This window comes from Dermacentor variabilis, chromosome 4 (genome assembly GCF_050947875.1).
Source record: "Dermacentor variabilis isolate Ectoservices chromosome 4, ASM5094787v1, whole genome shotgun sequence".
NCBI lineage: Eukaryota > Metazoa > Arthropoda > Arachnida > Ixodida > Ixodidae > Dermacentor > Dermacentor variabilis.
The window spans coordinates 141,227,581-141,242,873 of record NC_134571.1 but is presented as its reverse complement, the minus strand read 5'-3'; the positions used below and the strand labels follow the sequence as shown (position 1 = coordinate 141,242,873).

At 44.7% G+C, this 15,293-nt stretch overlaps 1 protein-coding gene across 1 annotated transcript in view; it reads left to right on the top strand.

The window, feature by feature from the left end:
• Positions 1 to 10,214, top strand: part of LOC142578369 (uncharacterized) — a 144,602-nt gene extending 134,388 nt beyond the window's left edge. Inside the window, exons 6-10 of the mRNA XM_075687764.1 lie at positions 34 to 246; positions 4,197 to 4,271; positions 6,904 to 6,942; positions 7,428 to 7,511; positions 10,014 to 10,214. Coding sequence (XP_075543879.1) covers positions 34 to 246; positions 4,197 to 4,271; positions 6,904 to 6,942; positions 7,428 to 7,511; positions 10,014 to 10,214 — 612 coding nt within the window. The remainder of the gene's footprint in view (positions 1 to 33; positions 247 to 4,196; positions 4,272 to 6,903; positions 6,943 to 7,427; positions 7,512 to 10,013) is intronic.
• The last annotated feature ends 5,079 nt before the right edge of the window (positions 10,215 to 15,293 follow it).

Genomic DNA, 15,293 nt, shown 5'->3' with positions numbered 1-15,293 from the left:
TTTCAAAGCGTGTGGTCTTCATTACGAACGCAGGGAAGCGGTTTGTTGGTGGCCGTGCTCGGGTACTGCCTTCGAGAACGACTTGAAGAGCTTGGCATCGTGGTAAGACAGGACTGGGAACTGGAAGGGCGACGAGAATACCTGGTGGGACTGGCCGCCACAACCGTAGTGCTGGGTTTCATGTGCACCTTGGCCGGCGTTCTTGGTATCCTGAATTTGCTGCTGGATTTGAGTGCCCACATAATGGTAAGTGTTCCCCACAAAGGCACCCCCGCCCCCGTCGTAGTTTCGTTTAGTTAACACTGCGCCGCGGTTTCGTGCTAGCTCCGTTTGACCGACGTACCAACATTCGCTGTGCGTGGATTTTTCTTTGGACCTCTCTTCCTTCCCGTAACAATATTTTTACGTATAGTTATGTTGTTTACTTGAACAACGTTCCTTACAGCGAATGAGTTATCAAGGTTAAATTCTAGCTAGCAATTTTTTTTTAAAGTCACACATAAATAATGTTAGCACTCAATCTGTTTGTGTCCCTGAATATGTCTCAGAGTATCTTGGCGAAGCGCGTACTTAAACAGCGTGGAATCTATAGAAACTCAGAAGGTTCAAAAACAGTCTACTGTTCATGTTCTATAGCAGAATGAAGATTGGCCATGCCAGTTTACCATCACCATCCAGACTCTAGATTAACGCAGCAGCTTTATTTACTACTGGCGGAGAACACTAATGATTCTGTTCTGAAACGTACAGCCATATGGAGTAATAGTGTCTTATAAAGCTAAAGCTGGATTTACTATTCCTAATTTTTGTGCATACCTTTTCTTCGATTCGATCTCTCTCTCTCTCTCTCTCTCTCTCTCTCTCTGTCGTTGAAAAACTGCAGCTGTTTGATAAGATTTTTTTTTTTCAGTAGAGACTTAATACCGGTAGCACAATTTTTTCCGCGACCAGAATTTCTTTCTCGCATCTGTTTTTTACGAAGTCCCAAAATGCAGTGTTGTCGCCTAATAACTAGTCAGCCGTAACGACATTAAGATGTGTTTCCGGCCTATTTCACTCTCGTACGTCGCGACGAAGAAACTATAGTTCTGTAGTCACACATGGCTTAAATCACTTCGAGATACTGCTGCATAGAGTATTCCCATCTGTAAACCAATTATTGTTCACCTTTTTTTACTGGGTGTCAAGGAAGGAAAAAAGACAGGAGGAAGCATACGGCAACGCGAATGACGCAAACCTGTCGGCTAAACACGTGATCGCGCTTCAAAGTGCGCTGTCGGTTTGAGTGTTCCCCCTCTGCAGGTAGAGTCACGGCAGGACAGCCGCACAAACGCGCACCGAATAAAAACTAGTGGCACAGCTATACTGGGAGCCAAACATTTCATCAAATCTCGATTCTTGCTCCGTCATTCCGATGCAAGAGTCCACGTGTTGGGCCACCACTGTGGCTTCAGAGTGTTCGCTTGCCAAACGCGCTGGCTGCGTCACATAACGCTCCCTCCTACATTTTTCCTTCCTCTATAAGAAACGTACATCAACTTGTCGGATCTTCATGCTTGCGGATTCCGATGTTCTTGCGGCTTTGTGAAGCTGCTTATGCTTCATTGTCGTAAATTTCAGAGAAATCTATACTCTTCGAAGAGCAGAAGCTGCGAACACGCACAAGCGCCACTAATTGCGACGATTCAGCTTGTCGAGCTGGACAAATTGAAACGCGCCAAGCGTCTCAAGTCAGTGGCTTGCGCGCGATAAATTCGTAAGGGCGTTTCATATCCCCAGTCGATTCATGCGTTCGTGGCGTAATGGTTTCAATATCGGGCTTATGTACTAGAGGTCCCGTTTTCGAATCCTGCCATTAAGTAATTTTATTACTGTTACTTTAATTGTTTATTAAGCAGTACTTTGTTGAAAATGACGAGCCTAAAAAGCCATATGAAACCGTTTGAAGCCAAAAGGACTAGGTCTAGGCCAATCCATGTATTTTTCATAACTCGGATGGTGGCTGAACCGCCCCCATTACAGCTCCCGTAGACACCAGCGCTCCCTCTAGTAATTATCGTACGAGATAAATGATAAATAAATGAATAAATGTACGATTTTATTTCTCAAAGAAGATATCGGTTTAACTAGGCATTTTGAGTAGAATTATCAAGGAAACCCTTGCAAATATTTAGCAGACTACTTGACGCACTGATACCCCGTCGAAAAAAAACGCAAATTTACATTGCAAGAATGGCCCCGTTAAGCTAGGTGCAAGCACTTTAGGAAAAGTAAACACTAACGAAATTGCAAGATTTTTTTTAAAGCTCGCCGTTATGCGGAAAATTTGCTTCAGCGTCGAGTTAGGAAAGAAGGACCACCGCGCATTTTTCCCGTTTTCTTTTCTCAAGTCTAGTGCAGGCAGTTCACTGTGCTAACCATCGTAGACTTTTGTGCGCGTTTACTGAGAACACGGCAGCACGTTTCTTAAACTCGATTTAATGCGGCGATACAGCGGGTTAGCTTAAAGCTGCCATCAAGCGAAATTGACGAAACCAAACTGCAATTTCGATGGTATAATTACTGTGCACTCGTGCTGGGTTGTCCTCGCCCGACGCTCATTCACTTCAGGTGCCGTCCGAAGACGTCCGTGTGGAGAGGGCTACGTCGCCCCTCAACAGAACTAGAGAAAAGACGGGGAATGCAGGAGATGTAAATTCAAGACTACAAAGACGGCGCCGTATAAAACAACACACGAAGAAGGGGGACACGAGACAGCACGTAGGCGCCTACGTGCTGTCTCGTGTCCCCCTTCTTCGTGTGTTGTTTTATTCGGCGCCGTCATTGTAATCATGCTTAACCAACTAGCCCGCCAACACATGCTCAAATTCAAGACGACGAGCAAAACGTGAACAAGGTGAATGCAGGAGCCAACGTTTCGACAAGTGGACTTGTCTTGAAGAAGACGCCTTGAAGAAGACAAGTCCACTCGTCGAAACGTTGGCTCCTGCATTCACCTTGTTCACGTTTTGCTCAACAGAACTAGTCACTCCGCTTCAGTAACGCGCCCTTGCGAGTCTTGCAATGAGCTCTTGCTTGCAATGACGTCTTCACTCAGGGGATTCTAGCAGACGCTTCTATTACATCAGAACCAAACTATACAGCTCGAGGATCGAGCGCTAGTGAAGTGTCGTAACTTTTTCAATTGGGAAGCAACCTTGCCCATCCTCTTCCAGAAGTTTAGCCGTGGGGCATGAAGCGACAACACTTTAACAACGCGAATAAATTCGGCTCACCAGTGCAGTAGATTTTAATAAGTTTGATTGCGGCCGTGTTGGTAATTCGGCAACGAGATTGATTCCCGATCTGTGGCTCTGAATGGTATCTCAATTTTCTTACCGGAAATCTACTCTCGGCCAGAATGGTTTGAGAAACCTTCGAAATTGAGTTGGAATACGTTTATTTTCGAGAGCAATAATTCGTGATTGGCAGTCAGCCTCTAGAGTACACGCAAGAATACGTTTACCTAGGCCAATTACTCGCAGTGTACCATACTCATTAGAAGAAAATTTAATGAAAATTTAAATATAGGTTGGAGCGCGTACGGCGGGCATTCCTAAGTCATGAACGGGAGTTCACCGCAATTCTCGAAAAAAGAAGTGTCCAAACGTTCGATTCTACCGGAAGTAACAAAGAAGCCTGAGAAGTTAGGGACTGCGCAATGACCAATGAAACGAAAAATGCCAGGCATAACGCTAAGAGACAGCGAGACAGTGGTGTGGGCTAGAGGGCAAACGGGAGCAGCCGAAATTCCAGTTGACTATAAGAGAAAGAAAAAGGAGCAGTTCGGTAGTCTAACGCGTACGGTCGACAACCGGCGGTCTACTTGTTACAGAATGGGCGCCGACAGAAGCGCAGTCGAGGACGGTCAGAAAATTGGGTGATACGATTAAATTGGAAAATTTGCAAGCATTCACAGGTCAGATGGCGCCAGGCAGCGGAAATTGGAGATCACTGGCAGACGCCTTCATCCTAGCAGTAGGCATAAATAGGCTATGGTAATGAGGATGATTATTATTATACTTTGTATTTCTCTAGAAAAGCCTACGGAAGCCTCTAGACACTTGGTTTGCCCAAGCAGGTCACGCAGTTAGCGATTTCAAGCATGCCTTTTTTTTTTCATCATTGACCCTTCCCCGTGATATCTCTTCCTGCAGTTGGACATCATCTTCGCAGTCCTAACACTGGCTGAAGTCGGAGTTGCTTTGGCAAGCTTCATGCTAAGGACATGGGTACGTCAAGGCTACACAGCACTTCAGATGCATTCACAACTATCATTTCGCGACGTTACTATTTGTCGACGTAGTAGGTGGTGCGAGCCGGCGGTTAGCACAAAACCCTGCACAGCCAATTTAATTTCCAAGACAACGCGAAGCGTTTTACGACAGTCAAGCTCGCATTGCAACCTGACGTGACGCAGACTGTCCCCTCAGATCGGCGAAGAAAATTCACTTAAAGGACCGCTGTAGCTAGCGCGCTAAATGTTGATGGCGATAATTGACACGGCCAAAGGTCATGCTTGGGCAGAATTATGAAATCGTAGAGAATTCAGGCGCTTTGCAGGAGATTACTGAGTTTGCCTTAATTGAGCTTTTGGCTTTCATGATATATTCAAAAAGAGAGTTACGCTTCAGGACTACCGCAAATATCAAGATATAATTCGAAAAAAAAAATATTCAGCGACCTTTAAAACTCAATTTTCAAATTTTACGTATTTTAAAAGCTGTACGCAAATTTCAGACTTGTGTTAATTAGTAGTTTTTTATTTGTTTGCGCTTGCCGGGGGACGTACACCTTTTGCAATATACTGAGCATACGAAAAGGACACGTGGAGTGATAAACTGCACTTCAGAACTGGAATGCGTGTAGATAAGAGTTTAGGTGCTTCGTGGACGGCCGCGAGAAATTTGCGAACTCACGTCATGGCAAATTTTCAGTCTTTCGATCAGTGCAATATATCTTTTCATTGTTGTAAGCCAACAGCTTAACGTTTCTGCTTGAAAACTTTTCTCACATATATGGAGGATACTCTACGCTTAGACAATTGTTGAGACTGTTCGTCAGCTTTTTTTCTTTATTCTTCGTTTCAGAGCGTTAATTTCCCATGATAGCGTGTTCTTTGGTTAGAAAGCTTTGCCGGGAAACGCAATAATATCCATACATTTGGTGTATGTGCGCCTTAATGAAACCACTGGGGTCAACATCATGTTTGTGCTTAGTCAGTATTATGACATCATGGTCCTTCTTTAAAATTTTCAGGACTTCACAATTTCGCTCAGTTTCAGGAATAAAATGTTCTAAACCTAGGCGAAATAATTGTTTCTTTGAACACTTGAATACAGCATCTTATGTAACAAATTTCATTCAAATTTCGTTGAGCGTTTGTAAAAAAAGCAATACTTTTCTGCGCTACCCATACGTATATTTGAGCCCGGGGAATCGGAACGAAAGGTTCTTCGGAAATCGTTCTATGCAACTCCCGAAGTCGATCCCATAAATTCGCATATATCTCTTCTCATCACTGGGGAAAATATTCACAATTATAGGCAGCGGTTATCGATTGATAAAAATACGAGGGCAGAGTCAAATATTTCTACTTCGCTCGAAACTGTTTCATTAAGCTACAGAAATTGAGGTTGCCGCCTTTTCTAAGCACCTGGTAGACATCACCACTACTACCATCTTCTCCTTGGTGTGTTACGGTTACTGAGGCTTCTTTTAGCCGATCTTTTCATCAAGAAATCCGGACTCTTTTTAGAGGGATATATTTTCTCAATTAAACCGGAATTCGCAAGGTTGAATAGAAAATAAAACATATAATGGTGTTTTGAGACCGCTACAGGTGCCTTGTTCACAATGATGATGAGCGCAAGGGTGGCCGCTTATTTATGTGATAGATGGCACAGAGTAAGCATGTATATCTCGGGGAGATTATGTTTATTTATGTTTAGATATTTTCATTTCCTTTTGAACCTTAGGCCAGTGCCAGTTCGCATGCATCAATTCACCACACTCGCCTGGCGGGTTTTCGTCGAACTTTGGGCTATACATATATATATACTTGTAAAGAACTAATTTTGAAATCTGTCAGCATTGTTCTTAGTGTCACTTTTTGACACCCTCAAAGAAAAGTGCGAGCAAAAACCTTTTTTTGAGCTCTATATCCACTCTTTGCTTCTGCATTGATTGTAAAGTGGTGTGAAAAGATGCCGCGTGAAGCAGTTATATCCACAATTTGCTCTTGAACCCCTCATTCTATAGCCTGCACAGACATAAGCATAACAGCCTTGTATGGGCCGTTATTATCGCCAACGGCTTCCTTACGAACCTCCATAACCTACTGTTTCATCAAGTGGCACGAGCACATAGATATAATAGTATAAACACGTAAGCGGACAAATTACTTTCGTTCAGATTGTCCAAGTTAGAACCGCCTGTGTACACGTAAAAATGATTTACCTTAAAAAAATTCGACATGATAGTTTGGGACTATCTAGTGGCCGGATGTGTTCAATTTTCATCCTGGATTTCAGCTTTATCAGTTATCTCGTAGACTTGCATTGTACTACACGTTGGTTCTTCGTCGATGATGACACAACAGTGTCGTACAAATTAGTGTCAATTTTCTCAACTCAAAAAAACATTGTCTCGCACTGCCGCGTGCGCCTTGCTTTAGGTTAGAGGAAAAGGTTCTAGAAGATCATTTCTGGTTTAGTTTTGTACAAGATGAATGCCTGACAGCCACGACGATATACATGAATCCGAGGAAGGTAACTTTTTATTTTTCGCCCAAAACGAAAACATCCCTCGCAAGAATGCAGTGAAGTGTTGCTCGGAATGATTTTACTTTGTCTCACTTTTCAGGTCCGCTCCGACATTCCGCCCAAAAGAGCCGACTGCGAGGTAAGCAGCCTAGCATGTTTCCGCCACGATTCGAAGCACTGTTTTTTTATCTCTTCTGAGGGATACGTCCGGTACACACGAAGTGATCATGAGATACTTTTCATATTCAAGCGTGCTGTACTAGTTCAGACAACGCTGTCGCATCTGGCCTCTATTTTTGTCTCAAGATGAGCTGTACAATGCTTAAGATTCTGCGCCTACAATACCAAGTCTTAACGCTTTCAGTGTGACTTCGTTGAACTCTCAAACTCAAGTGTACTTTCGCGCATTTCAGAAAGCTTTATTATTCTGCTTTCCACCCCTTTGGCATTTATTGCAATAGTACCGGCTTCGCACCAAAGATTTCTGCGTTGCGGAAATATAAAGTATCCAAAGAAAACGGAATTTTTTCATTCATCTCACATTCGCTAGACTTGATAGTAATGACTACATTCTACTAATGCTGCACGAAGTCTTAATTACTAATTTTTTTTTGCACTCGATAGGAAGACCTGAGAAACGCCGTCATTGTGACCGGCAAACTGCTTCCAACGATAGGCTTCCTGTTCTTGGCGTCCGCAGTGGCCAAGGTGAGGCGACCATTGCGCCATTTGCACGGAAAATTCCTAGTTTTATCAGCTTAGCACATCGCAAGCGCTTTCTAGTTAGATCGAGTCTGTCCGGTCTTTCCAAGGCTGTAGTTATCTACTACTAAGCACAATAAGATACCTAGAATCTGGCAGTGTTCAGCTTCCACGACGTAGGTAAAGCGAAGAAAGATCTTTAGCTGAGCTTGTTGGTGCATATTAACTTTTGGGTGAACTGCGCGAGGACGGGACAAGGAAACACAAAAGCACAGCCTATCAACTTTATTTGAAAATACGCAGATCATGTATATATACTGACGCGAATGCATACGTAGTTAGTCGGGGAATAAGTCCATCTGTTATGCAAGGTATCTTATCTGTCAGATCTATTGTTTGGATGCTGTCTCATTTGTCTCTTCCGTGGCCTCAAATATTTCGCGGACGAGGTGATTCACGTATGCCTTCAAACATTTGGAAGACGCTTAAGCTTCGCCCTTAAGAGTGGAACGCGACAGCATTCAAAGATCCATGAGTGCTTCTCGCGCTTCCCGGCAACGGCAGCGTAATGCTTACCGGGAATTGCTCGCGGCGAATGCTTTGCACGAAGGCGGGCTTTCTGATAGAAACGCGGCCTCTTGCGTGGGCCGCAATGCGGCTGAAGTGAGCGCCACCCGGAAGTGTTTCAAGGAAACGGGCGCGCCGCTTCGTGGACTTCAAGATATTCTTGCGCCGGCGCGCGCAAATGGCGGACGCCGTGGCCGGTCTATGAATGTTAGAAACGCTGGAAAGTGTTTTTTTGTAACAGAATTATGTTTTCTGGTATGTTCAAATTACTATCGGACGCTATCTTGTCTGTAAGTTGTGTGTAAGTCGTACTTTACGATTTTTCTACGTGTTTTAGCTTGAGAAATACAATTAGTTCAGTAAGTACCTTGCGCCACATAGGTGGGTTCGAAAATATCTTGCCGGAACGATGTCCGACGCTGGACGCCGGCTGCCGACGCAGGACGCCGGATTTCCTGCGACGCGGGGCCCTTCACGCTATCGCGTTCATATAGTGCGGTGTGCAAACTCTGTTTTGCACCCGCTGCATGTCGACACGTGCAAAGCCTGATTGCTTCCTTGGCCGGCTCTGAGCAACCATGAATGCTCTCAGAGGCGCTCATTGGATCTGCGAAAGCCAGGGCTTGACAAGGCTGGCGAACGCACTGAAGAGCGCCGATTGTCTCAGCTTGGCTGAGACAATCGCTTTCCTTGTGATTTTCGACAAAACAGGCTGAGATGACCAGGAGATAGATCGCCTCGCATCTGTTATGATTGACATTGTCCTCACGAGAGAGCTCCCGAAAAATAACGAAATAAGGTTTCTCGATTTGATACCAATCTCAAATTTCAGACAGGCACAGACCCTAAAGGACACGCGCCCATTCCGGGTTATTGTATCAGAAAAGGACACTTGGCAACTCCCAATGGGCCGATTTCAAGAATCATTGTATGTGCTTCCTATCGATGACCCTTTCATTGTCCGCAGTCCAGAGGAAATTTCCAAGACGGGTGCCCTCTTAAACATATTTTCTGTAGACGTAAAGGACCTACATTATTCGCTCCCTGTGGCATCGGTTTGTGAGGCTGTCACGGACGCCTTTGACTCGTTTGGGCCTACTCGCTTCCAGAACTTTTGTGGAACCAGCATCGGAGGTTTCATCGACATCCTGACGTTCTGCTTGAGGTCTGCATTTCTGGAATTCCAGGGTGAGCTGTTCAATCAGACAGATGGTGTCTGTATAAGGTGATGCTTATGCTTGGTGCCGGTTTTGGGAGACCTGCTGTTGGCTCGAAGGGACAAAAAACTTTTGGGAGTCTTGCGAGACACGAGCGCCGTTAGAATCTCCCGTTTCGTTTACTGTTTCCTTCTGATTTTCGACAAAACAGGCTGCAATGACCAGGAGATAGATTGCCTCGCATCGGTTATGATTGACATTGTCTTCACGAGAGAGCTCCCGAAAAATAAAGAAATAAGGTTTCTCGATTTGAGACCACCTAGCTAGTGATCATGTATGCTGAGCTCATGTACCCCGTTCTCAGAAGGGTGTTCTACCTTTTTCATCTTCACGTACAAAGACAGTGAAGCGGGGAGTGGCAACGGCGCTGTTTAAGTACGCGCTTCGCCAAGATACTCTGAGACATATTCAGGGACACAAACAGATTGAGTGCTAACATTATTTATGTGTGACTTTAAAAAAAAAATTGCTAGCTAGAATTTAACCTTGATAACTCATTCGCTGTAAGGAACGTTGTTCAAGTAAACAACATAACTATACGTAAAAATATTGTTACGGGAAGGAAGAGAGGTCCAAAGAAAAATCCACGCACAGCGAATGTTGGTACGTCGGTCGAACGGAGCTAGCACGAAACCGCGGCGCAGTGTTAACTAAACGAAACTATGACGGGGGCGGGGGTGCCTTTGTGAGGAACACTTACCGTTATGTGGGCACTCAAATCCAGCAGCAAATTCAGGATACCAAGAACGCCGGCCAAGGTGCACATGAAACCCAGCACTACGGTTGTGGCGGCCAGTCCCACCAGGTATTCTCGTCGCCCTTCCAGTTCCCAGTCCTGTCTTACCACGCTGCCAAGCACTTCAAGTCGTTCTCGAAGGCAGTACCCGAGCACGGCCACCAACAAACCGCTTCCCTGCGTTCGTAATTAAGACCACACGCTTTGAAAAAAGGAAACGCCTGTCGTCATTATCAGCCCAAGTCTACCACGTGAAATGAAGTTTCTCCAAGAGATCACCACCTTCTACCGCTGCCTCGAGTTTGCCTAATTTAATGACTCCATTTAAACGCTCTACCAACCTGCCATGCATAAAGGTTTCGTGCTTGTAGACAAAGAGGGCGTTGTCGCTCATAGTGTGAAAAAAACAGTGCAAAAAACTTGCGGGTGCGCAAGCAAAGCAAAAATGGCCGACAAACATTGATTCTACCGTTCAAGATGGCACCGCTCTGAACAGTAATATACAGGCGGAAACTTTCAAAAGTATGCCCCATAAAACAGGCCATGGAACATATCGAACATGGAGCATATCAGTTCTCATAATCGTGCTCCCACAGAACCGTGCCAGTGTCTCATTCAAAGAGCTCGGCTACCCTTTCTTTACCTGCGCCAAAACTGACGGCAGCTGCGTCGCGTATCCTTGCCGTGACGTTCAGCAGCTGCAAGTGCCCACGTCAGCGATAGTGACGTGCCTGTTTCAGTGATGCTCTCCAAGTTTCGGAATGTCGTACAGAAGGCGATGCGCCACTGGTTTCCGGATAAGCAAAAAGAAAGAAAAACCTGCGGAGGTACCCGACGAGAAAGCGCTGCTCGTGCACATAATGGGAAAAGGTCGTTGCTATCGGTTTGCAAGGAGGTAACCCACAGTGCAAGGAATAGAGAACCTGGGCCCGTATTTACAGAAAGTTCTTTCTCTAGAACTGTCTGTAAGAGCAGATGGTAGTCAACCGTGAAGTTGAGCGTACTGGTAGAGAAGGAGGCCGGCCAATGGCAAACAACACTGAAGAAAAAGAAAATTACACGGTCTCTTAAGATCTCTCGTATAAGAGGTGAACAGCGAAAGCCTACTCTTCATCCTCTTATCATTCGCCTCTTTCTCTTTGCCTCTTCTCTTTCTCTTCTTACAAGTAATTTCAGTCATTATTAGTAATTACTGGTCATTACTAAGCCTTTTTAGTCGTTTCTAATGAATTGTAGTCGTTACAAGTTGCCGCTAGACATATTGGTAATTTCGTAGTCATTACCAGTCATTACAAGTAATTTCATTCATTATTAGTCACCACTGCTCACTACTAAGCATCTTCGGCCATTTGTAATCAATTGTGGTCATTGCAAGCCGTGTTGGTCATATCATAGTCGTAGCAGTCATTGCCAGTCATTTTAGTGATTATTAGTCAATGCTGGTAATTGGTAAGCATTTTTAGTCATTGTTGATGAATAGTAGTTGTTACAAGTTGTCGTTAGACACATTGGTAATATCGTAGTCATTACTAGTCATTACAAGTTATTTCATTCATTATTAGTCACTACTGCTCACTACTAAGTCTCTTCGGTCATTTGTAATCAATTGTGGTCATTACAAGCCGTCGTTAGACATGTTGGTCATATCCTACTCATTAGTAGTCATTAGAAGTCACCCCAGTGATTATTAGTCATTACTGGTAATTAGTAAACATTTTAATCATTGCTAATGAGTAGTAGTCGTTACAAGTTGTTAGATATGTTAGTGCGCAATTAGTACGTCGCTGAAACAACCACAGTTGTATGTCCCTTGGCAGCGCCTACAAATGCCTCATTGACATTTTCATAATTAGGATAGTACGTCTCGAGATAGATAATTACAATGACATAATCAAATCTCAGTAACTAAATATTAGTGGCAGCTACTCCTTGGAGTCGAAACAATGCGCACTCGATTGTTTTCGAGAAACACATTGCTCTTCTTTTTAAAAATCTTGGCGAATCATAATACATTAAGACACCCTATAGATATTTATGACCTCTGCATAGAAGTGACGATGTTTCCATCCCTAATAACTGCTAGAAATTAGTAAAATGTTCTTTTTTCATGAGTAAGACGACATCACGAACTATGTTGTCAAACGTTCCTTTAAGGCCCAGTCCGAGTATGCAGTTTGCATGTGTGGTGACGTAGTCAAGTACTTCTTCCTTCAGTAGGAGTAGTACGGCTTGAGTCGTGCCCTAAGTAGATGTAAGGGAATACATCTACCTAGTGCAGGCAGGGACAGCGGATCCGCATCATGAGACTGAAATAATCAGAAGAGTAAGAATGGGCTGGGGTACGTTTGGCAGGCATTCTCAGATCATGTACAGCAGGTTGCTATTATCGTTCAAGAGAAAAATGTGCAACAGCTGTGTCTTACCAGTACTCACGTACGGGGCAAATACCTGGAGGCTTACGAAAAGGGTTCTACTTAAATTGAGGACGGCGCAACGAGCTATGGAAAGAAGAATGATGGGTCTAAGGTTAATTAAGGGATAAGAAAAGAGCAGATTGGGTGAGGGAACAAACGCGAGTTAATGACATCTTAGTTGAAATCAAGAAAAAGAAATGGGCATGGCAGGACATGTAATGAGGAGGGAAGATAACCGATGGTCATTAAGGGTTGCAGACTGGATTCCAAGGGAAGGGAAGCGTTACAGGGGGCGGCAGAAAGTAAGATGGGCGGATGAGATTAAGAAGTTTGCAGGGACAACATGGCCACAATTAGTACAAGACCGGGGTAGTTGGAGAAGTATGGGAGAGCCCTTTGCCCTACGTTGGGCGTAGCCAGGATGCTGCTGCTGCTGCTGCTGCTGCTCACTGTTGCTAATCATGATGATGATGATGATGGCTTGAGTCGACCAATGCGGTCGGAAGCCTTACATTATATTAGTAAAGAAACCCATGTCATGCACGTGAGGTTTTCAGGTAACTGAGCACGAAGTTTTGGAAAAGTTTCTCCAGTCACGACGTCAGGTACATCGGTCGCATCTTGGTGAGGCCTAGAGGCTTGCCTGGTTTTGGTATAAGCAATATGTGAGTGTACTTCCATTCCTTTGCTAGTGTTCCCGCTTGCCAATGGGTATTAAGGGAAGCCGTTAGAGCTTCTATCAAATCTTCATCCAGGTTTCTGAGGATTTTATTTGTGAGCTCGTCTTTTCCGGGTGCTGTGTTGCAATTTAGAGAGTGAAGAGCTGTCTAGGCGTCCGGCGTTTCGAATGGTCGATCAATGACTTCATTTGGTTTCCCACTATAGTTTGGTACGGATGTGTTTCCTTGTGTGGTCGCCGATGTATTTTGCCTCTGGCTGTCGCAGAATATCTTCGTCCGACCCCGGCTGGTTGCGAAGCGCGCATTTGATTGTGTGCGTGGCTTGTTGCTTGGTGAACATATAACGGTTTCCAGCAAGTACGGACGCGAGCACAACGCTGGACCTAAAATAAACTTCAGTTGTAAAATAAACTTCAATTCAGAAATTCAACTTCAGAAATAAACTTCAGTTGTAAGTCCAGCGTTGTCCTGACCGTTTCTACTTCTTGTGCTCACGTCCGTACTTGCTGGAAACCGTTAAATGTTCACCATGCACCAACTGGCCCAGCAAACTACTCTACTAAGCTTGTTGCTTGCTTTTTGTTGGGTATAGTAAGTGCTGGACTACTGCCCACGTTTTGGATAAGCCGAGCTTCCGCTCCGGCTGGCGCATATTTGCTTCCAACATTGGCGCACCAGAACCATCGCAAATTCTTCCGCCTGTAGTGTAAGAGCCGCTATGCGCAGTTTTACTTTTCTATTATGTTTTTGCTTGCGCCATCTTCTGAAAAGGGTTCTACGAGCGTCCCACATATGCACGCGATGTGGGTCAACGACCACATTTTCTGTGGTGAGTTGCACGCGCTTCGAGTGTTGTGTGATCAACTCTTGAGCTCGCACGTCCATTGTTGCAGCGATGTTATATCCCCCTTTGTTTTTTTGTTGTTGTTGTTGTTGTTGTTGTTGTTGCACTCTCGCTTTCCGTAATGCCGTCCAATCCGTCATCAGGGTCTGATAGATGCATTTGTGTGTATGGTTTAGTGAAACGGCAACCTTCAGGATGTGGCGACCGCTACCCAGCGTTTCTTCTGTATTTCACTATGTGGCTTTACGAGGTTCTTGATCACAGTAAGGTCCGTACACGTGTCCCTTGATACACTGTTCCCCACTCTATTAGGAAAGTCTGGGTCTTTGAGGAGCATACCGCGTATTTTTGAATGAACGAGTGGAAGGCATTCCCTTTCTTTGAAGTGAAGTAAGTCAGCTGCATCGCGTTGAAGCCTCCTCGAACAAGTAACGTGTGGTTTTTGGCTTCCTTGCGCGCCGATCTGATGAGGTAACCAGAATTTTCGCCAAGTTTTTTTGGTAGGCTATATACGTTTAGGACGAACACGCTGCGTGCCTTCCTGTCTGCCGGCAATACTTCCACAAATACGTGGTGAACCTTACTATCATCCAGTCTACGATCTACTCCTGTTAGCCTGCGTGAGACAAGCACTGCTTCGTGTATCTGTGTTCGCCATGTGCGGTTTATATCCGGACATGGTGGGCCTTGTGCCTGCTTCCCATAATGCTATAACATGCGTTAAGGTTGTTGCGGTTTGTTGTATTGTTCTAGTGTGGCTTTTTTTTCTTAAGAAGTTCCAGTGATTCCACTGCTTTACACGGAGTTTCTATGCTGGGTTGTTGCGCTTACTCTCCATCGTGAGGTAATGGTACGTTCTCCATGAGCCTGTCCAGATCCTCGGCACTTGAGTTCGCTTTCGACTTTTTTCTTTTCTTTCCTTTAGCAGGAATATTGTCCGTTAGCTGCTCGTGGATCGTGAGAAATTGTTGAATTTTTTCATGGAGGAAAATTTCATGCTGTTCTATTTGCGTACCGCTCTACTCATCTGTTGCTGTTACTGCAGCTGCAGCTGTTTTTTCAGTTTTGCGACAAGGAAGTTTCCATCTGTTGAAACATTTCGAAGGACGACGGAGTGGTAGTGGGGAGGGAGTTAGGTTCAGATGATAGAGAAATGAGATGCTCCATCCAGGGATCTGTGTGCGTGTGTGTGACAACTTTATTAAATATCCTGCACTTGATGGCCTGGGTCTAGGCCGCGCCAAGTGCAGCAGAGAGATCTGTCTTTCGGTAACTTCCCGGGCTTGCTGGATAGCCCGAAGCTGGTCCTCAAGATCTGAGTCACTCAGTG